The sequence below is a fragment of the Natator depressus genome, chromosome 9 (genome assembly GCF_965152275.1).
Source record: "Natator depressus isolate rNatDep1 chromosome 9, rNatDep2.hap1, whole genome shotgun sequence".
In the NCBI taxonomy this organism is placed as follows: Eukaryota; Metazoa; Chordata; order Testudines; family Cheloniidae; genus Natator; species Natator depressus.
Window position 1 is genome coordinate 78,600,226 of NC_134242.1, and position 21,986 is coordinate 78,622,211.

The window sequence follows — 21,986 nt, forward strand, 5'->3', positions numbered from 1 at the left end:
CTTCTAATTTATCAACATCCTTCTTGAAGTGTGGACACCAAAAGTGGGCACAGGGTTCCAGCAACAGTTGCCCCGGTACCAAATAGAGGTAAATTAACCTTTCTTCTAGCTGAGATTCCCCTGCTTATGCATCCAAGGATCACATTAGGGGTTTTTTGGCACAGAGTCACAATGGGGGAGCTCTTGTTCATCTGATTTTTATTTTTCCTCCCACCACAGCCCCCAAATCTTTTTCAGAATCTCTGCTTCCCAGGATCTAGCCCTCCATCCCATGAGCCTGGCCACCATCTTTGTTCCTAGACGTATGCATTTATGTTTAGTCACATTAAAGCCCATATTGTTTGCTTGCTTGCCCTCAGTTTACTAAACAATCCTGATGGCTGTGCATTAGTGACCTGTCGTCTTACAAAAATTTGGGGAGAGGTAAATAAGTATCGTCTGCAAATTTTCAGCAATTTTGTTTCCTTACAGGTCATTGATTAAAAAGCTAAATAGCACAGGGCCAAGAACCGATCTCTGGAAAACCACATTGGAAACAAACCTGCTTGATAATGAGTCCCTGTTTACAGTTACATTTTGAGACTTATCTGTTAGCCAGTTTTTAACCCATTTAATGTGTGCCATGTTAATTTTATATTGTTCTAGGTTTTGTTTAACAAAATGCTATGTGGTATCAAGTCAAATGCCTTGAAGATGTCTACTATATTAAGCCAACGTTATTACATTTAAGAACCAAACTTGTAATCTCATTTAAAAAAAAAAAAGCTATCAAGTTAGTTTGGCAGGATCTATTTCCCATAAACCCATATTGATTTGCATTAATTATGTTATCATTCTTTACTTCTTTATTAACCAAGTCCCATATCAGTTGCTCCATTATCTTGGCTGGGATTGATGTCAGGCCAAGAGGCCTATGATTACCCGGTTTACCCTTTATAAAAATTTGGCACAACACTTGCTTTCTCCTGGTCTTTTGGAACTTTCCCAGTGCCCCAAAACTTATTGAAAATCAATATTAATGACCCAGCAAGCTCCTCAACCAGCCAAAGTCCACATGTTGAAGAATGAGGAGAAAACAAAATCAAACAGCTGTTCATTCACCAGCCATTTTGTGCACTGAACGAGGCAGGGGTCCTGTGGGGGGAAAAAAGTGATCCTATAATTCAATACTGTACCTTAATGCATATACACATAGACTGGGCCAAAATCAATTTATCTTAATTCTGGCACTACCTAACTATTGAGTGCTTCTCTTTGCAACCATAATGTGCTTTTAACAGAACTTGTGTGTGATAGATGATATAAAAATACGGCGTTTGAGAGAAGAATGCAAAACATGAAAAGAAGGCAAAAATGTCCAGTTAAAAAGATAATCAAAGGAAACAATTACTTGGCCAATCAAATGAATGGCAAGCAAAGCAGACTCAAAGTAAAGGTAATATGTAATGGAAAAAGAGGAAAAAAAACCTTAGTCCTTTTTCCTAACTTCATCCTTCATTAGGATCCGTCCTGTCTGTAGAACCATCACTCCAACACTTTCAGTAAGAACATAGTTGTGGTTTTTGTGAAAAAAAGGAAGGAAAAGAGCAGCAGCAACTCTGTATGCTAGCTGAGTGAGCGAGTGCTGAAAGGAAGTATGGCTGACTTGGCATCTGATGATAGGAGAGGAGGTCCAGGGTAAGAGAAGTAGCTGCGGTTCTGTGAAGAATGGAAAAGTTAGTGTGGCTAGTGGTGTTTGTGAATTCCTTCACCTTCTGCAGTGGTGAGTAAATGAAAACATTTTCCATATTCAGAGACAGTTAATCTAAGTTCACATAGGTATGGACCTGATAAAAGAATTAAACCTTTAAAAGGCTGTGAAAACCAGTATCTCTTCTGTTCTACCAGCTTGGTTTTCAGTCACTTCAAATTCAAACCATGTAGAAAGTAGCAGCTTGTTATCCATGGATTGAAAATGCCTCTTGTATATTTCCAGTTCAGCTATTTGCATCACATACAACAAGGAGAATGTAAGAAACAGCCCAGTATTGAGCAATTTGTCAGATTTAACGTATTCAGACTAAGAATAAAACAAGACTGTCCAGGGTACTGGGAGAGTTTATTCTCTGGCATTTTAGCTTCTTCAGAATTCATGTTGTAGTTGGAATATGTTCATTCTTTTTGAACTTAGCTTTTCAGAATCCTACTAGTGCAGGGTTGGGCAAACTTTTTGGCCTGCGGGCCATGTCGGAGAATAGAAATTGAGTGGCGAGCCATGAATGCTCACAAAATTGGGGTTGGGGTGCAGGCTCTGGGGTGAAGCTGGGGATGAGGATTTTGGGGTGCTCTGGGCTGGGACCGAGGGGTTTGGAGGGCGGGAGGGGTGCAGGTTCTGGCTGGGGGTGTGGGCTCTGGAGTGGGGCTGGGGATGAGAGGTTTGGGGTGCAGGAGGGTGCTCTGGGCTGGGATCAAGGGGTTTGGAGAGCAGGAGGGGGATCAGGGCTGGGGCAGGGGGTTGGGGCACAGGGAGAGGCTATGGGGTGCAGGCTCCAAGCGGCACTTACCTCAAGCGTGGTACAGCCCCTGACCCAGCACCCCGGCCGGAGCAGGGCTGAGCCGTGTGGTGCAGCCCCACCCCAGTGCCCCTTGTGGAGTGGGGTGGGGCTGCACCCGCTGGTGCAGCATGCAGGCTGGCTTAAAACAGCTCGCGGGCCATAGTTTGCCCACTCCTGTACTAGTGGGTGTCGTAATTACAGTGCTAGCTATGGCTCTGCACGCAACTCTCCTCCAAACAGATTCTGATCTCCATAAGTGTAAATAAAATATCTTACATTCAATTGAGATATCAATATCATTCAATTGAGATCAGAATCTGAGCTGTCGTTTTACATCGTGCTGCAGTTTCAAATGAAATGTGCTTGCACTTTATCAGTAAATCTGCACTGAATGACAATGAACTTGGAAAACAGGGTAAGGGGAAAATGTTGAAAACTGCTTTGAAAGGTGAGTGTGGAAACCCAGTTTTAGGAAAGGATGTCAAGTAAGGCACCAGTCCTGGTTTCTGATGCAAAAGTAAAAGTTTAGATGTATGTGAGCTCCTATTGCAGTTGCTTGCTTGGAGTTCTGTTTTAAACGGAGTTAAAAGTAACAGGAGGCTTTCAGAAAAGGGGTCTAGGGGGATGAAAAGTAAAAGCTGGACTTTGAGGAAAATTCTGAAGTCATTTGCTAATGAGATGCAGCAGTTCAGACAATTTGAGGCTGAAATTTGGATGGCGATCTGATATACTGGAAGAGTGAGCCTAGCTTCACAGAACTTGGAGATAAGTGTGGCTCCAAATGCAAACTTGCCCATAGTTCCGATCCAGTGATCTGGTTGAGATTCGTCTTATAAGGTTGCCCATGAACCAAGAAGACCAGATGCAGATCTGGACCTCCCCAAAGTTCAGGGAACTTCGGATCCATTGTTCCAGTTCACGGACCAAAGGCCAGTGACATTTTAAGAGAACGCATGACTTGTGTTCGAACTAATTAGGACAACATGCCTTGATGTGCATCAGCCTCTGAATATCTCTTTCTGCTCTGTGGGGCACTTTAAGGAAGAGGGGGAAAAACTTTCTAAGCAGCCACATTAAGTTATGACAGGATCTGAGAGGCAATAACCATAATTCCTTTACATGAATAGAGCTCAGAGCACTTCACAATCTTTTCATGTATGTTTCCTCACCACACCCCTGTGAGACGGCAAGTGGTGTTATCTGCATCTTACAGAGGGGGAAATAAGAAATAAGTGGCTTGCCCAAGGTCACACATGAATTCCACGGTGGAGCAGGGAACTGAAGCCAGGTCTCCCACATCCTAAGCCATTGCCCTATCTACTAGGTGTGATTAGGGAAATCGAGCAGTAGTATTTGTCAAGAACAACTGTCTGTGTGCTTGCAGCTTAGTGGACTCCACCTGGATGTGCCTCTAGCACTGTTTGGTCTTACTGACATTCTCTCCTTTGTTCTTTTATTTCTACCCCTCATCTCCTGTTCCCTCTCTACAGCCATCCTGGAACTGACTGGCCCCCACGACCTTGAAGGGACATGGAAGAGTTCCATCACCTTGCCATGTGTCTACGTGCCTTCCCAGGACTTTGTGCAGCAAACAGTCATTTGGACCCTGGAACGAGATCAAAGCCCTTCCACCATCTTTCGAAGGGATAGCTCTGACGATCACATCCTGTTGTCACAGTACAGAGGTAGGGTCAGCGTGCCAAATAGCAGGCCAGGCGATGTGTCTCTTGAAATTGAGAAGCTTGAAGTCTCAGACAGTGGACACTACACTTGCAAAGTCACCTGGAGAGCCCAGGACAAGAGCCTGCTAACAAGAGAGAGAACCACTAGAGTTAATGTCGTTAAAGGTAAATCCAATAATAAAATGTGATTTACTTGGCATTTCTCACTCATAAAGCACTTGCCCGAGCTGGCTTTAGATCTGGTTCAGATGGGGTTATGCAGAGGGACTTCCACTCCACACTGACTCCCCACATCTGCAGGGTTGGGGCCAGCATTTCCCATGGATTCTCGAGTGCCATGCGTCGTCTTCACTGCACTGGCACTAGCCCCACCCTAATTAGAGGGAAATGAACCAAAGGATGGGAGTCATGCCTGTGACATTGATTTGGGGGTGTGGCTTGTACCTAGCTTGGCCACTAGTGCTACTTAAGACAGCCTTCACGACTGCTTTAAGGTGCCTCACTGCTGAACATATCTATGGGCCTTGCAGCAGTTACAGAAGAGTTGGAGTACAGGATTGCCCCAGCTACACACTCAAGAACATCCCCAACACACCCCAGAACTCTCTCTCTGCATTTGGTGTGGAAGGCTTATGGAGGGGCAGAAAAATAGCTCTGCCTCTGACAGTGACAGGCTGTGGTGTGGGGGTATTCCCTGCAGTGGCCACGTTGTGCTGGCACAGCTGGTGCAAAGCAGTCACAAGGAAACAATGAATGGAGCTCAGAAACTCTGTATAGAAGGGGATTATATGAGCAGGTAATGAATGAATTCATTCTGGAGAAGGGTGAACAGCCATGGAATTCAGGGAAGTCTGACTCCTGCACCTTTCTCTATGATGATCAAATACCCTGCAACTTCAGGACAATTCAGACCCAAATCTCTTTCCCTCTGTCTTTCAGTTGCAGTGACTAAACCCATCATCAGACCAGGCACTCTGGGATTCACTGTACCAAAAGGGGCTCGGACAAGCCTGACCTGTTCTGTCAGTGGGTCCCCACCCATCATCTACCGATGGTTCAAGGGAGAGCCAGGAGGAAACGCAGTGCCTGTGAGCAATCACGCCGTACTCATGTTTGAGTCTCTGCAAACGTCTGACATGGGGAAATATTACTGTGAAGCAGAAAACAGAGCAAGCTCACGAGTCATACGGCAGAGTGATGCAGTGCAGCTGACTGTGAGGGGTAAGTGCCCCAAATTAGTGCTTGGTGATCTGAGACACTGGGTGATAATGAGACAAATGGCTTAGCGGGCTTAAGAAAGGTTTAGACATTTAGATTGAATGTAAACAACAGTGAGATTCGCTAGCTGTCACTCTCAGCCTTCCTAGTTAGGACAAAGCTGATCACTGGCTAGGGTCATAAAAATGTTCAGTCCTCCAGCTCTGCCACTTGCCAGCTTGCTGACCTGAGGCAAGTCCCCTTCCTGTGCCTCAGTTTACCCTTGGAGATAACGGGCATTCTCTTTGTCATGTCCTTTGAGATCTACAGATGAGAAGTGCTCTATAAGACGTGGGAGGTTTACAACTTTTGCATTTACCCAATTTATAAATTCATAATTGAAGGGGTGGAAGAGTCTGACACATTTGTCACTTCTCTCTTAGACCTCACAAAACCAGCAACCATGATGCCCTGCTCTGAGACCAAGGTGCACACCATGGTATCAGAAGGAGGTGAGGTCTGCTCAGTGCTGAATTGGAAGCAACTGGGAGACAGGAAGTGAAGTGGTGGTTTCATTGCGGTTCTGTGTGAATGATGGAGAAGGGTGGGTTGAATGTGACACGTCCACTTGCTGCCATTTTAGAAGTTAGACCTCAGGTTGATAGAACTTGCTGGAAATGACCTCTGCTGCCCTATGTGGTTCTAGCTGCTACACCCCTTTCCTCTGCTCTCCTGTGAAGCATGACCTTGTGCCGTTGGGCTACTTGGTTGCAGGCTCCATGGGATGGCAGCTGTCTTAACACTTGGAAGGACATCCCTAGAGGAGTCATGGATTTCCTTAGTTTCATGTGGTTCGTCATGAAGTCATCAGGAGCAAAATTCCTGCCTCCATAACTCCCATGGTTTGGGAGAATTCAGTATGTTGGGGAGTCCAGCAGAGCACAATTGCTTCCTTACTTGAAACCTCACAGTGTGCTGTTTTGATCTAGAGTACCAGGGGACCAGCCTGCCCCTCTATCTCATCATCCTGATTGTCGTGCTCCCTGTGGCTGTGGTGTGTGTTGTCATTGCGGTCGTCTTGTGTAAGAGAGAGACCAAGAAGGGTGAGTGGGGTGTGCTGGGGATGCTCCGGGCAAACAGGCTGACTTTGCTTCTGAAGATTTCTGGAGAGGGGCCAAATAAAAACATTGCTACAGTGCAATGAAAGAAAATAAGTCAATCGAGATCACTTCTTGAAATGGAACACTAAGGGGTAGGCATAGCTTATCAAGAACAGGAACTGACAGGGTAATCAGAATCCAGTGTGCTAGTCTCCTTTTCTCTGAGCACTGAGCTACAGTACTTTATCTATCCATTCCAATCGTGCGAATGCACTTCTTGCAGCTGTGTGCCCCAGAGCTGTTTGCTAGGAAGTCAACATGGTTTCATTCTATAAAAGTTGCTTCCAATTGACATCTCAGCACAGTTCCTGTTGACTGTAGAAAGAGTAGATGACGGAAGGGACCACTGTAATCATCTAGCCTTGGCCCTCCTATGGCCTGTGTTCTGCAGAACTCCCTGCTTCAAGTCATCCCCTGTTCCACATGTGGTTTCCTGGTTTCTGTGCAGCCTGCTCCGTACATAGTTCCTGGACGTTTCCCTCTGCCTCAGGCTTCGCTGCTGCTACTGGCCATGCCACCATTGCTTCCAAAGAAGGGCCAGAGAACTTCCTTGGTCCGTTCTTTCAATAGAATTCTGCCCCCTCTTCCTATCTGGCCTGTGGAAAATGAAGTGTGGTGGGGAGGTGGTTGATGGGAATGGGTAGTTCCCTGCTTAGCAGATTCATTACAACCCCTTCCATGGGTGGTGAGCAAATATGAAAGGGCAGAGAGATGGCTCAGCATCTGCCAAAGAAAGCCATCTGTGCTGGGGGTATTCCGGGCAGCCATATTGCACTAGCATAGCTGGTGCAAAGCAGTCACTGGGCAACCAAGTACTGAGCAGGATGTGAGCAGGCAATGAACTATGTCACTCTGGAGAAAGGCCCAAACCCCGCATTTGAACAGACATGAAATTCAGATCTGGACCCATATTGTCCCCTAAATGTATAATAAACTCCCAGATCAAATATCGCCCCAGTGTTGGGATAATTCAGATCTACATAGCTAAGCACTGTATAGCGTTTGTCACCACATAACTCTGACCAGTTTCCATGCCCCTCTTTTGGTTTACATTCTGCCCCAGTCTCCTATTGGGATATGTGTGCTTTTGGTGCAGTTGGCCATTTTGAATTTTTTTTTTTCATGGGGAACTTTAGGGCTGTTTGTGTGAGTTTTACGCGTTAAGGTTAGAAGAAAACAGGTATTTTACACACATTTTAAAGAAAAATACTTTTATAGGCATTTTTAGATAATTTACAAAATAACATGGACTATGACAGTGAAAAAGGAAAAATGTCAGAAAAGAGTGTTTTAAAACTGCAAAAAATAAGTCCCTTAAATATGCTGAGGTCTTTTCAGAGAAATTATTTTTATCTTTTTTTTTAAATAAAGGTATTAAATATTAGTTTTTAGAAAATATTGTTTATGCATTTAGGTTTCAATTATTTTTCACACATTTTTCAAAGTATGTCTTTTGAAATAAAGAATAGAGCGTGTATATTAGAGAAGATAAGACACAAAGTGAGAGAGAACAGCTGGGAAAAGCAAGTCTCTTAGCCTGTTACAGAAAGAGTAAAAATAAAGGGAGAGAGAGAGAGTTTTATAAAGCAGCAAGAAGGCTTGTGTCACTGAGCACATGGCAGAGAGAAGAGAGAACCACCTAACCCCTACAGCTGCCTCTAGTCAAATGCCAACAATTCTGGGGGACAAGCTGATGAGGTAATATCTTGTAATGGATCAACTTCTGTTACTGAGAGAGACGAGCTTTCAAGCTACACAGATCTGATCCCTTGAAATGTGTTAACTACTCATGCTACACAATTTGTTCTACCTTGTATTTAACTGTGACACTCCTGATGTTGCAAACATCTTCAGGTGTGGGAAATTAACTGAGAGTCACAACTAAATACAAGGTGGAACAGATTGTTTAGCATAAGTAGTTTATTATGCTATTTAGTTATTATTGGACACTATTCCTTTTTCCCCCCACATTATTATTATTGACCATACTTCCATTTTCATCTAATAGTGGACCAGTACTATTGTCTGGATTCCTTTTGTTCCTTGTTTGTAAATAAAAACTCCTTATTGTTCTTAACTCTGCTGGGCATAGATTTCTTTTGCTTCCTTAATCAATTTTCTACAATTCTTAGCTGTTAGTTTTTATTCGTTACTATCTGCTTCCCCCAGTGTTAAATGGTGCAATTGTGGGCTTATTGGCCAGCTTAAATTGTTCCCAATTATCATTCACATTTTTTCTGTTTAAATACTTCCTCCCCCGCCCCCCCCACAGCTGATTTGTGATTTGTTTTCAGTTTTGTAAAACTGACTTTTTCTCAGAGCATCAAGTATCTACACTACATATTACTAGTTTAGAGGTCATGTCATGTATCTATTTTGTCATTGCAGTAAATTCACAGATAAATGTAACTGAATCACTCTGTAAACTTGATGCTAATTTTGCAATTTTAACTTTTCATTCTGGTTGAATCAACTTTAGTGTCTACTCGCTAGCCGGACAGGCCTAATACATCCAGCCCTAATGGGAAGAGATTTTCAGCGTTCATTGCAGCATAGGGCACTTCAGTGACAGAAGCCTTTTGGAAATTATCACTGTCACAGGGCTCAAAAAAAGAATTAAATCACTCGATGATTGCTTCTCCTGTTCATTTCCTCTGAAGCACCTGGCACTGGCCATTGTTATAAAAACATACTGTGTTATGTAAGGGCAATTATTATTACATCTTTCAATGATAAGACCTTAAAAATAAAAATCTGATTTCCACTTGGAAGAATAAAACTACAAAATATTTCGTTTTCTTCTTTTCAGATAATCCTAATGAAGTAACATGGTGAGTAAGATTCTTCATCTGTCATGCTGAAAGAACTTCTGGGGTTGTAATATTGATTTCTGTGGCAGGACAGCTATTTGCCAAGTGAAGAATGAATGTCCTCTTTGGTTATACAGGAGGAGGTGGTATTAATGGTATTTTTGATTGACAGCATTAGATATTCACACAGGGGACAGCGATAGAAATGTTTGAATATCTTAGAATCACCAAAATTGGAGTTGGAAAAGACCTATTGGATTCTCTGTTCCTTCACCAAAGAGACCAGAGGACAATTGTCCTCTGTAGTGAATTCAGAGTTTTGTCCAGAATCTAAAGAACAAGAATTTCTAGCTCTTCCCTTGGGATAGTCTCCCAATTGAGAACCATTTCCTGATGTTCATCCAAAACTGTCCTTTGCTGAACCTCCTTCCATTACTCCCTGGTATTTCTTCCTGGACCATCCTAATCCGAAATTTGAATCCCTCTGTCCTACTCTTCCATTCACTAACACACATACACAAGACAAGCTGCCAATTTAAAGGTCCTGACAATAAAACAATATGTAATGTGGGAGCTACTTATCCAGATGCCAATAAAGTGATCGTAAGAGTGTATGTTGCAGTGTGGTATTCTGCCAATGAAATTTGTCCAAGTGAGGTTTGTACAGCAGTATGTTAAAATAAGGTCTAACTCTGATCAACATTGCTCACTGCATGCTGGGACTTCTCTTCGTTGGTTGCACCTTCATTGTAAAAAATGTGGCTAGCCACATGCCACCTTTGAGAACTTTATCAGCTGTACTTGGCCCGTATGTTGCAATTTGTCCACTATTTATTCTGTCCTTTATTTTCCAAGGGCCAAATCCCAAGCTGGCATAGCCCCACTGAGGTCAGTGTCATACATCAGCAGAGAATTTGGTCCCAAACTTAGCAGATTGTTGCTTTTCCTTTTAATACAACTTTTTCAGCCTCCCATAATGTACTTGGGTTAGCATCCGGGGTCTTGTTGTTCCATAGCTAATATTCCACTGTCATTTAAAAGCAGAGGACTAAAGCCTGATCTCTGCTACCCTGCTGTAAATCCAGTGTCACTCCACTGACATTAGTGGAATGACTCCAGGTTTATGCTGGTGCAATGCAAACTAAAATCTGGCCCAGGACCTAAATTCCCACTAAGGTCTGCGGCCGCACAGGAGGCCACCAAAGGCTGCGCACTTAACTCCCCCAGCCCTGGGGCTGCGGCACGTCAAGGAGATATGCCTCTCCCTCCCAGCTTTGGGGCTGCAACTGGGAGAGAGGACTCCCCCACCCACGGGCTGTGGCGTGGAGAAGTGCCTTTTTCCCCAGCCTCGCAGCTGCTGTGGCGGGGAGAGGCGCTCGACCCGGGCCCAGAGGCTGCTGCAGGGAGAGAGAGCTGGCGGGAGTTTCTCTCTTTCTCTCTTCTCTTCCCCCCACAGCCCGGGGGCAGCCTGCACCTCAAACCCCTGGTCCCACCCCCAGCCGGAGCCCTCACCCCCTGCACCCTAATCCTCTGCCCCAGCCCTGAGCTCCCTCTCATACTCTGAACCCCTCGGCCACACCCCCAGCACACATCACCTCCATATTAGTGAACATAACAAAATTCATTCTGCACATGGATGGGAAAAATTAGAGGGACCATTGCCCAGGATCTTGAAACTGGGTGATGTTAAGTCTCCCCTGGCTCGTTCCTCCCATTAATATTCGACTTTTGTTTCAGTCCTAACTCCAAGAACCACACAAGAGGAGAGACTTATTCAGGAGTCAATGACAAGTGCACATACGAGGAAGCAAAATCTAGAGGTGAAAACAACTATACGTCACAGCCTGTGGAAAAGAATGAATATGAGACAATTGGCACAATGAAAAACAATGACTATGCAACTCTTGTGAAAGCAACAGCATCTGAATATGAACTGGGGGATGTTCCATAGAAAACCAGCATTTACACACCAGCAGCAGTGCAGAAGGTAGGGCTGTAGAACTTGAATGGTGACCATTCATTAAGGGAAGCCCTTCATCCTTGCCATCTTCTCATAAAAATATTAAGCTTCATTGTTTAATTGTTGAAGGGCAATTGCATCACCCTCTGGTTCTTCATGGAATCCAGTCTGCCCTATTGGTGCTTGAGAACTTGCATGAGAACTTTCTAAGATCAGCTTCCTGCTGTAAACTATCCAGGAATGATACAAGGTGAAAAGTGTGTGTGTCTGTGTGTCTCGCTCGCTCTTTTTTTTTTTTCTCTCTTCCCCCCCCTGGGGTCTAATATTCAGCACAGACAATGGAAGGTCCTTTAATAATGCGAGGAGAGTTCAGGAAAAAAAAACCTGAGAGCAAGGCCAAAATAAGAACAGCCTAGTACTGAAGGGACCAGCGGAAAGGAACAAACTCTACATCCGTATCTTGCTCTGTAATAGTTTTTATACCATACCTGTACTGCAAGAGGAAATCTGTATGTATTCTGTAGTAAAGTTTGGCTGCTAGTTAGCTATCCAATCATATAGTATCTCAAATTGCAACTTGGGACCTATTCCTTCAGAGAGTCCCTTCCTTTTGTCTCCTGCTAGAATTGCATTTTTAACATTTGGAAAAGATGGAAGATACTTTTTAAAAAGTCTGGGGCGAGGAGTGTTGGCATCTCCCACTGTCATTTTTTTCTGCTCCTTGCTTTGCCCTTAGGCTTTAATATAGGCAACAGTGTTTTCCTATGCAAAATGGTATTTTTAGCATGGAATCATATGCTAACAACCATCCCTTGCCACAGCTCTTAAGTGTTGAGTTAATAAAAAATTTCCACTAACTTAAAACTATTCCTGTAGCTGCCTCTCTTCCACCCACTCCTGTTCACAAACCCACATTCAGATGTTGGGCCTGATTCTGCCCTCAGTTTTATCCGGGCACTCCCTGTTAGGGAATTTGCATAACTTTGGGCAGAACTTTGTCCTTAGCGGATGTCATCTATTCCTAAATCCCTTCCTGAAGATTATAATTACAAGACTATATTTTCGCCTGTAAAAATGTGTTCAGTACCTTTTTAAATCAGTTCACATGTTGGATATTAAAAAAGCAATGATGTTGTTTCTTTCAAAAATATCTTTCCCCAGAGCACTGAAACAACCCTCCTGTATTCTCCTACTGGCCATTCTCTGGGGTCAGCTATAGAGACACACATTTAGCTCCTGGTATAACCTAGCACTATCCTATTGAATTCAAACATGTAACTTGCTTGTGCAAGGACTGGATGTGGCCCATAGTGTTTAAACCAACAATATCCTGTAGCTGCAGTGCTGATGCAAAGCAGCTGGGGGCTAGCTAGAGACAGGCAAAGAACCAATTCCATGTTATGAAATTGCCATTCTTTCCTGTGGAGCTACTCTGAAATCACTTACTTGGTATTGTTTGTAGTTAACTTGCATTCCCAACTCTTGAAATGCCCTGAACCATGAAACTGCTTGCCTAATTAAGAAGCCAAGGTACTTTCTTGATAGGCCTAAACTGAACTGTTTCACATAGTCCAGTGGTGACTGACTTGACACCAGATGCATCATTTTCAAATACAGTAATTGCAGCTCCAACCTCTTTGAACCTGGCTTGTAGCTCCTCCTGTTGTCAAAGCCTTGAGTTAAGGGCGGAGACTGTTGTCCCTCGAGGGTGATGTTAGAGGGCTTTCCCTCAACCCTCTCGCTTCCCTGGTTCTTGTCACACAGACAGCAAGTAGCTAAAGACCAGTAGTCTGAAGCGCAAACAATGCAATGTTTATTGGGGTTAGTTTCCAAGCAAGCATATTCTGAAGCCCTTCACACCAGTCGGGCTTGTCTCTATATGCCGATAGTCTGTTCCCCAGTGTTCTGTTCCCAGCTCTGATGCCGCAGAACATTTACCCCGTGTCCCCCTTCTCAGCTCCGACGCCACAGAGCCTTGCCTGACCCTCTTATTTTTTTACCTGACCCTCTTATTTTCAGGCTTGACTTGTTTTCCTACCTCCCTTTCCTGGAGAGCCACAATTTGAGTCTTCTTGCTTACAACTAGCTTGTTTGTTGACTGGGTATATTTATTATTTGCAGCTCCTTTGTACTGCCATTTATGGGCAGTGCTCTCCTTCCCCTATTAGCTAGGTAATTTGCATCCACACAGAGGCTTTCTGGCTTGCTTTTGGATCCAAAGCTATTAGCAGCTCAGAGACCCTGCCTTAAAAGGGACACAATTAACTTCCACCAGAGTTCTGATTACCTTTCACTTTTAACTCCTGCTTCTAAAACATGCAGCCATCTGAAAAAGAAAACACAACCTATTGTGGCTCCTTTTGGAGCCCTAATAGGATTTTAACTAAGTAGCATGTTTTGTTTGCATTTCTTCTACAATATACACTGCACATGTTCTGGGAAAATGCACACCCCTTCCACAGTTCAACTCTACAACATTATATTAGCCACATCAACTTTCACACAAGGTGTAACTGTCTCCCCCATGCCCACAGATTTCTCCTGCATCCCCACCAAAGTGACAGTCCGATCACCCAGAGCCACCCCAAGGCTCAGTGTTCCCTTCATTCCTCCCCTTTTTTCCTGTGCGGGCACACAAAAAAAGATCCAAAATGTCTCCCTCAGCCCGTGGCCCCAGCCGCCTCCCACCACAGCCACGACTTTGGTCTTTATTTAAAAACATATTAAACATTGAGGTACCTTAAGGGTTAAATGCTAAATACCAAAGCCAAACAACACTAGTTACCTGTGTCTGGCAAAAAGTGTCTGTCAGTTTTGCAACTTTGAATGAGAGATTCAAATAGATTTAGTGCCATTGTTTGTTCTTTATTTAAAAAAAAAAACAAACAAAAAACAATTATCTTAAACCTACAAACAGGATTTTACAAACCATGAGTATTGGTTTAGTCCTTAAAACCTGACATAACTACACAAAAAGATTCAGATGTGAAAATTCTCTTTTACTCAACACCCCTTGCACTGCTTCTATTACTTTTTACACAGCTGTACCCAGATTACATTCCCATCTTGTAAAATCGGAGATAGTCAAGTTTTAGTGGAAACCCCTTACATTCCGTTAGTGATTTTGATTAATTCGTCCTATAGTCAAATAATATAGATCAGAGTATCTGGCTGCCTGCAGCAGTCCTTTACAGACCATTTCTGTGGGAAAAAGGCCCATTTTCCCACAGAATAGGTATAAAGGCTCCTGGGGACAAAAACATAGTAGTGATCAGGGCTGTCCTTAGGATTTATTGGGCCCTATGCAGTGTTATTAAACTGGTGCCCCTATGTCCGACGGCAGCCTGGGCTTGCAGCCTGGTGGGGGAGGGATGAGGCAGCAAGGATACTGAGCCACCCAGCCCGCCTCACAGTGGCAGAGAGTGTCAGTTCCCCGCAGAGACCCCCGTACCCTCTCCCTCATACAGAATGCACGGCGCTGGCACATTCGGCTCTGTGAATACGGCCCCTGCCTAAGGAGACTGCAGTGCGCACTGGCTGTGCAGGAGCCAATCCCCTCTTACCTGGGGTCATGGGCAGTGGGTGAAGCTGCCACTTGGGGAGGCTAGCTCCCCAGCCCACCTGTGACCCCGCACATACGCCACCCCTGCCCTGCTCCAGGCCCCCTCCCCCAACGCTGTCCAGGCCCCGCCCTCTCCCCACTGTCCCCCTCCTCTCTTCCCTCCCCCTCCCTGATCACCCCCTTCTAGCCAAATCCCTGAACCCAAATTAAGCAAATGACTATAAAGAAATTGCAGAAGAGTGGTGTTTTTTTTTTCCAAAAGAAAATAGAGCATATTTTCCATTGCATGCCAGCTGCTGAAGACTGGACATGCAGAAGGTACCCAATTAAAAGCACTAAACTTGGGAATAAAAAATGTCAGTCATGGGTTTTTTTTATACATCCTGAAGCTTGTCAGATTTATTTGCAAAAACTTTCTAGTAAGGGCCAGTCAGCTGTCCTGCTGAATACAACATTAATTATGGAAGACATGATGCAGCTCTTCTCTGTTTTACATTTTCTTAATCGGTATTTCTAACTGATTTTATATTTTAAATGTACTCTTTAGCCTTCATAAAGTAATCATTCAAGATTACTACATATCTAACTCACTGAAACAAAGACATTATTTCAAATTAATCAGTCACAGGGGTTTAGTGTGTTCATAACAATGTTCATTGTAAATTAGTGTTTCCTTTTTCTAAAAAGCAAACACTAATTTACATTGTGTGATCTCCATAACAATAGACATGTTTATGAAATTTCACCAACTTTAAAAAATGTTTCCAAAGATTTTAGGCATAACAAAGAATTCTATGTCTTACTAAGGTACTGATTTTGCTGGAGGGTTCTCTTAAAGCTAGTTCGTCAAATAGTCAGAAGTAAAGAAAGCTGGACAAACGAATTGCCCTATCTGGAGGGAAAGGGGTGTTGTCCCTGTAAAGGCTCTCTTCAACTGGGGGGGCGGTTGAAAGGAGAAAGAGAAGGACCGAAAGGACAGGAAGACTTTGGGAGCAATTTTTTGTACTATAGTAATTAAAATTAAAATGTGTATTTTAGATAAGGGTGGTCTTTTGAAGGATTTATTTAAAAAACTATATGTCTGAAGATCCAAGCATTTAAGGCTAAAGATGAATACTCAGATTATGACAGGTTTCAGAGTAGCAGCCGTGTTAGTCTGTATTCGCAAAAAGAAAAGGAGTACTTATGGCACCTTAGAGACTAACCAATTTATTTGAGCATGAGCTTTCGTGAGCTACAGCTCACTTCATCAGATGCATGCAGTGGAAAATACAGTAGGGAGATTTATATATACAGAGAACATGAAACAGTGGGTGTGTTACCATACACACTGTAAGGAGAGTGATCACTTAAGATGAGCTATTGCCAGCAGGAGAGCGGGGGGGGGGGGGGGGAACCTTTTGTAGTGATAATCAAGGTGGGCCATTTCCAGCAGTTAACAGGAACGTCCCCTCCCCCAACTGTCGGGGGGGGGGGGGGGGGATGTGTTATACCAATAAAATAAAAACCAGCAGGATCTTATTAAAGGGACAAGGCAAAATGCCACATTTATTGTAAATATAATAATAAAAAGAAATATATATAAAACACACTGTTGTATTGTTACTTATTCCTTACTTAACTAATATATATATATATATACACACATTCATTCATTCATTCATTCATACCAGTTCTGCATAGGGGTTATAGTTACCAGCCTAGAAGTTGCTCATGACAGAGTACTGGCCAGGTAACCTGTACACGAGAGTGGAGCCGAGTCCGTGTCAGATGCGCATCCGATGCTCCTGAAGGGTAGTGGCAGAACTGGAGACTCAAAGTTCTCAGTCCTTAGTGTCCATTTTTATAGAAATTTCTTCCTATGCCAGTCCTTGGAATTTGCTTTGTCATATTGTTAGTCATGACGGCTCCAGGACGGCTGTCAGGTGCTCATCAGCTTTCTTCATCCTTTGAATTGGTCGGGTGGATCCCAGTTTGCCCTCTGGTGGGGTTCTCTGGTTGTCTCCACCTGGCGTCGTCTTCGGCCAATTGATATTAAATTCCTAGGCTGGCACTTCCCTGATTATTCAAAACCCACCATTCATTCACGTACATTCTTTACTTTAATAAAAACACATTTCTTATTTCACCGAGTATTGTTATTTATTTGAGACTCCCTGTCTCTTAACATTCCTTCGGTATTGACTTTCTTTTAACATACAAAGGTGTTATTTATTTGAGACTCCCCATTTTTTAACATCCTGATCCAAACTATAGAGGGTGGGAGTCTCTGTGACATTTCTATGAGTGCTGCTCCAATTCGCAGCTCTTCGCGGGCGTTACAAAAAAGCATGTCAATCTCCATCACAAAGTATCCATTTGCAAAGTAGAGCCAATTGAACATAACCATTTGAGAAAGTAACGTTAATTGAGTGGTTTACATTTGGAAGCGTCAATCTCAATTGCAATCAAGGGAAAGCGTCAATACAGAGAAAGTAGAGTCAATTGAGTGGTTTAGCTTTACAAGCGTCAATCTTAATAACAAGTGAGAAAAAGTATCAATTCAGAGAAAGCAGAGTCAATTGACGGCTTGCAAGGTACGGTTTGCAAGCTTTAGTACAGAATTGTAAATCAATATTGCAGATTTACAATTATGTCAAATAGAAGAATTATAAATATAGGCAGAACCTAGGAGAATTACAAATGTTTTAAATGCAGATTTACAATTTATTATAAACAGAATCACTGCTGGAAATGGCCCACCTTGATTATCACTACAAAAGGTTCCCCCCCTCCCCCCCCCCCCCGGCTCTCCTGCTGCCAACAGAAGAGTGGGGTTTTTGTGGGGCGGGGGGGGGGGGGAACCTGGATTTGTGCTGGAAATGGCCCACCTTGATTATCATACACATTGTAAGGAGAGTGATCACTTTACGTAAGCTATTACCAGCAGGAGAGTGGGGTGGGGGGAGAGAAAACCTTTTGTAGTGATAAACACCCATTTTTTCATGGTTTGTGTGTATAAAAACATCTTCTGTATTTTCCACAGTATGCATCTGATGAAGTGAGCTGTAGCTCATGAAAGCTTATGCTCAAATAAATTGGCTAGTCTCTAAGGTGCCACTAGCACTCCTTTTCTTTTTGCAAATACAGACTAACATGGTGCTACTCTGAAACCTGTCATCTTAAGTGATCACTCTCCTTACAGTGTGTATGATAACACCCATTTTTTCATGTTCTGTGTGTATATAAATCTCTTCACTGTATTTTCCACTGAATGCATCCGATGAAGTGAGCTGTAGCTCACGAAAGCTTATGCTCAAATAAATTGGCTAGTCTCTAAGGTGCCACTAGCACTCCTTTTCTTTTTACTCAGATTATGCATCTAAAAATCTATGCAAGGATTTTTTAGAGATGTGATTTTATAATCTTCAGCAATGTTCTAATGAAATATTTTAAAAGCAAATTTTTAAACTAAGGTCTTGACAGTATATACCTGGGTGTTGGCAAATGCCTGTTAAATGGCTTCATTACCACTTGAATAGCTCTTTAACAGTTTGAGTTCCGCTAATAGGTCTGGCAGGCTGGAAGGCTTTTTCACTTTTAAGTTACTAGATCCCCTCCGGAGGAAGACTCACCGGGCTACAGCAGTCAGCTGTGGGAGCCTGCAGGAAGGGTCAGAACAAGGATAGGAAGAAATGGCAGGGTGGACACTAAGACCCAGGGGTGCCCCAAATTTTCAGGTGCCTTACGCAGCTGCGTATGCTGTGTATCCCTCAGGATGGCCTTGGTGGTGGTAGAAGCCACCTCACCTGCTTGTGTAATTTGTTTAACTACCATGATTCAACCCAATGTGACTATACCGTGTTGCACAAATTACATTTACATAACTAGATTTTATCATCAAACCAGAAATTTCCTTCTTATAACACCACAACCCTTTAATATCTTCACAACCGTTACCTTTTAACATTTCCACAACTCCCAGCCATTTACTTCCCTCCAAATTCCCCTCCCCCCACCCCCCACACACGGTAGTATTAATTTCTGCAAACAACTGCCTTTTACCCTGGGCTGTCTTTACCTCGGGATTGTTCAAAAAGGCAGTAAAAAAAACTTTTATCTCCATGGTCACCCCTGGATCTTTTACTCTAAAAATTTCAGCGGAATCCAGCAGACTTCCAAAAACCAAACATTTTCCAAAAACAAACAAACATTTCACATAAATATCTAAAGTGCCCTCCATTAAAACTTCGGCAAAACCAAAAGTGTGAGAGAGGGGGGGTGGCGTGGAAAGCAACCAATTAACCCGGTGAAGTTATTTTAAAGTACAGGCTAACAGCAGCAAATTAAGCAAACTGAGGAGGAGAAGAAAAGGATATAGTTAGCTCTGAGCAAAGGGTAGGGCTCCTTAAGTTTAAACACTTGGAAACCCTTACCCCCAGTTTTTTATCCTGGCTCTGGGAGAAGAGTGGGGGTTGTTATCTGCTCCTGCAAACCCTGCTGTTTTTCACTTTGAAACTTTTTTTTTTCTCCACTCCCCTAGGACCAAGTCCCAGCTCCTGTCTCTTAAGGAGGTCTGTTAACTCTGCTTTTGACTCCAAACCCTATTGTGCCAAATCATCTTTAACCACCCCAATGCTAATTTATAATTCTCCAGTAGCATTCATTGGAGTAGCACCAAACTTGAAAGATTACTGGCAGCTTCCCATAATACTGCCTTTACTTCAAACCCGTTACAAGCAGACTTAAGTGCCTCCTTTCCTTGGAAGGCATCCTAACCCCATGCACACGAACCTCCTTCTGCTACCCATTTACCCAGGAGGGTGGGCTTCTCAGCCAGCCCCCATCCCTCTGGGTCACATAACACTGCTCCCAGTTCCTTCTTAAACTCATCCCAGGTTGACCCCCCCATGCCTGGCATGGGGCCTGATTCTTTTGTATCCACTTATCCAAAAAGACCATTACCCCAGATTGCAAGGACCCGCAACTACCATCATGAGAGTCTGCCATAACCCCCTCCAAGCAGCTGCGCGATCTGTTGGGGAGGGAGACCTACCTGGCTGCCACTCACCTGTCCAATGTGATGTATCTGAGTCATGGCACCAAGATGTTAGAGGGCTTTCCCTCAACCCTCTCACTTCCCTGGTTTTTGTCATGCAGACAGCAAGCAGCAAAAGACCAGAAGTTCTAAGTGCAAACAATGCAATGTTTAGTGTGGTTAAGTTTCCAAGCAAGCACATTCTGAAGCCCTTCATGCCAGTCGGGCTTGTCTCTATACGCCGATAGAGTCTGTTCCCCAGTGTTCCCTTCTCAGCTCTGATGCCACAGAGCATTTACCCCGTGTCCTCCCTTCCCAGCTCTGATGCCGCAGAGCGTTTACCACGTGTCCTCCTGTAACGATGCTGCCCTTCGTGGGACACTTCTGAGAGTGTCAGTTCAGGACAAATTGCTTAGAGCAGGGCAGTTACAGCCCAAAGCTGGAGTTTCTTTACTATTAAGGCAAACCAAACCAGCCAAATAGAGAGGACTTTGGTTTTACCCCACTGGCTAACCATAAGTCACACAAGCAATTCCCTTAGACACTCCAGTTTCCCAGAAAAAAAAGGAGTACTTGTGGCACATTAGAGACTAACCAATTTATTTGAGCATAAGCTGTAGCTCACGAAAGCTTATGCTCAAATAAATTGGTTAGTCTCTAAGGTGCCACAAGTACTCCTTTTCTTTTTGCGAATACAGACTAACACGGCTGTTACTCTGAATCCAGTTTCCCAGTATCACCACCGGTGCCACTCGTTATAGGGATGAATGGTTATGAAAACCAATACCCCAGTAAGAGAAAAAGGTACTCCCAATCCCAAAGGGCCAAGCCCCAGACCCAGGTCAATATACAAGTTAGATCTTACCCACAAATCATGCTGTTGCCAACCCTTTAGAATCTAAAAACTAAAGGTTTATTCATAAACAAAAGAAATATAGATGACAGCTAGAATTGGTTAAATGGAATCAGTTACATATAGTAATGGCAAAGGTCTTGGTTCAGGCTTGTAGCAGTGATAGAATAAACTGCAGGTTCAAATCAAGCCTTTGGAGTACATCCACAGCTGGGATGGGTCATTCAGTCCTTTGTTCAGAGCTTCAGTTTGTAGCAAAGTCCCTCCAGAAGAAATAAGCAGGATTGAAGACAAGATGGAGGAGCTGCAGCAGCCTTTTATAGTCTCTTGTCATGTGGCCTTTCTTTCTTGGTTCCAAAGACAAGCATTCCAGCACATGGCATGAAAAATCCTTAGAGTTCTGTCCATAGGCATATCCCTGCATACCTTGCTGAGTCAAAGGTGTATCTGCCTTCTTTCAATGGATCAGTTGTATAGCTGATGGTCCTTAATGGGCCATCAAGCAGGCTAGGCAGTGCTGATACCAAATTATCTGGGGTGTCACCCAGAAGCATAGCACAAGTTTGAAATACAGACAGTATAGAGCCAATACTTATAACTTTAAATACAAAAATGATACCTGCACACAGATAGCATAATCATAACCAGCAAACCATAACCTTGTCTTAGACACCTTATTTGACCCCCTTCCCAGTTCTGACACCACAGAGCCTTGCCTGTGTCCCTGTTCCCCACTCCCTATTCCCGTGTCCCCCACCCTCAGCAAGCATGATTCCAATTTCCCCTTCCACTTCCTGTTTGACCCCAGTTTATATAGTCATATTTGCAGCTATACCTTAACCAATCATTTTACTGAAATTTAACTAACCAATCCTAACATATTGTAACATAATTCTCTAACCAATTATATCCCACTATCCTAATTAATTTACACCTAGCAAAATGAATTACGCAGCAGACAGAAACAATTAGAGAACCAGACAGATTAACAATAGAAAAGTGGGGGCCATAAAGATAAAACAATACAGAAATGAGGGTTTCACAGCCAGAACCATTGATAAGTGATTTCTTGCCAGACAGGATGCTTTCTTAAGATCTGTTTCTTTATCTGGTGGTGATGGGCATTATCAGGACAGGATTGTCTTCTAACAGCCCAATACCACCTTATTTCAATGTGACTGTTTTGGAATGTGAGGATGTGACCGTAAGGC

General features: G+C 43.4%; 1 protein-coding gene across 1 annotated transcript; it reads left to right on the top strand.

Moving 5' to 3' along the window:
- The first annotated feature begins 902 nt into the window (after nucleotides 1–902).
- Nucleotides 903–12,018, top strand: LOC141993103 (V-set and immunoglobulin domain-containing protein 4-like). The gene is made up of 6 exons (XM_074962380.1): nucleotides 903–1,762; nucleotides 4,025–4,381; nucleotides 5,156–5,437; nucleotides 6,403–6,516; nucleotides 9,383–9,404; nucleotides 11,121–12,018. The coding sequence occupies exons 1-6, from the start codon at nucleotides 1,708–1,710 to the stop codon at nucleotides 11,332–11,334; spliced, it is 1,044 nt and encodes a 347-aa protein (XP_074818481.1). The 5' UTR covers nucleotides 903–1,707; the 3' UTR covers nucleotides 11,335–12,018.
- The last annotated feature ends 9,968 nt before the right edge of the window (nucleotides 12,019–21,986 follow it).

Bases quoted from the DNA above. Each gene is read 5' to 3' on its own strand.
- LOC141993103 (XM_074962380.1), top strand. From the start codon at position 1,708: ATGGAAAAGTTAGTGTGGCTAGTGGTGTTTGTGAATTCCTTCACCTTC. The intron at 4,382-5,155 runs GTAAATCCAATA...TCTGTCTTTCAG, and splicing joins TAGAGTTAATGTCGTTAAAG to TTGCAGTGACTAAACCCATC. The intron at 9,405-11,120 runs GTGAGTAAGATT...CTTTTGTTTCAG, and splicing joins AATCCTAATGAAGTAACATG to TCCTAACTCCAAGAACCACA.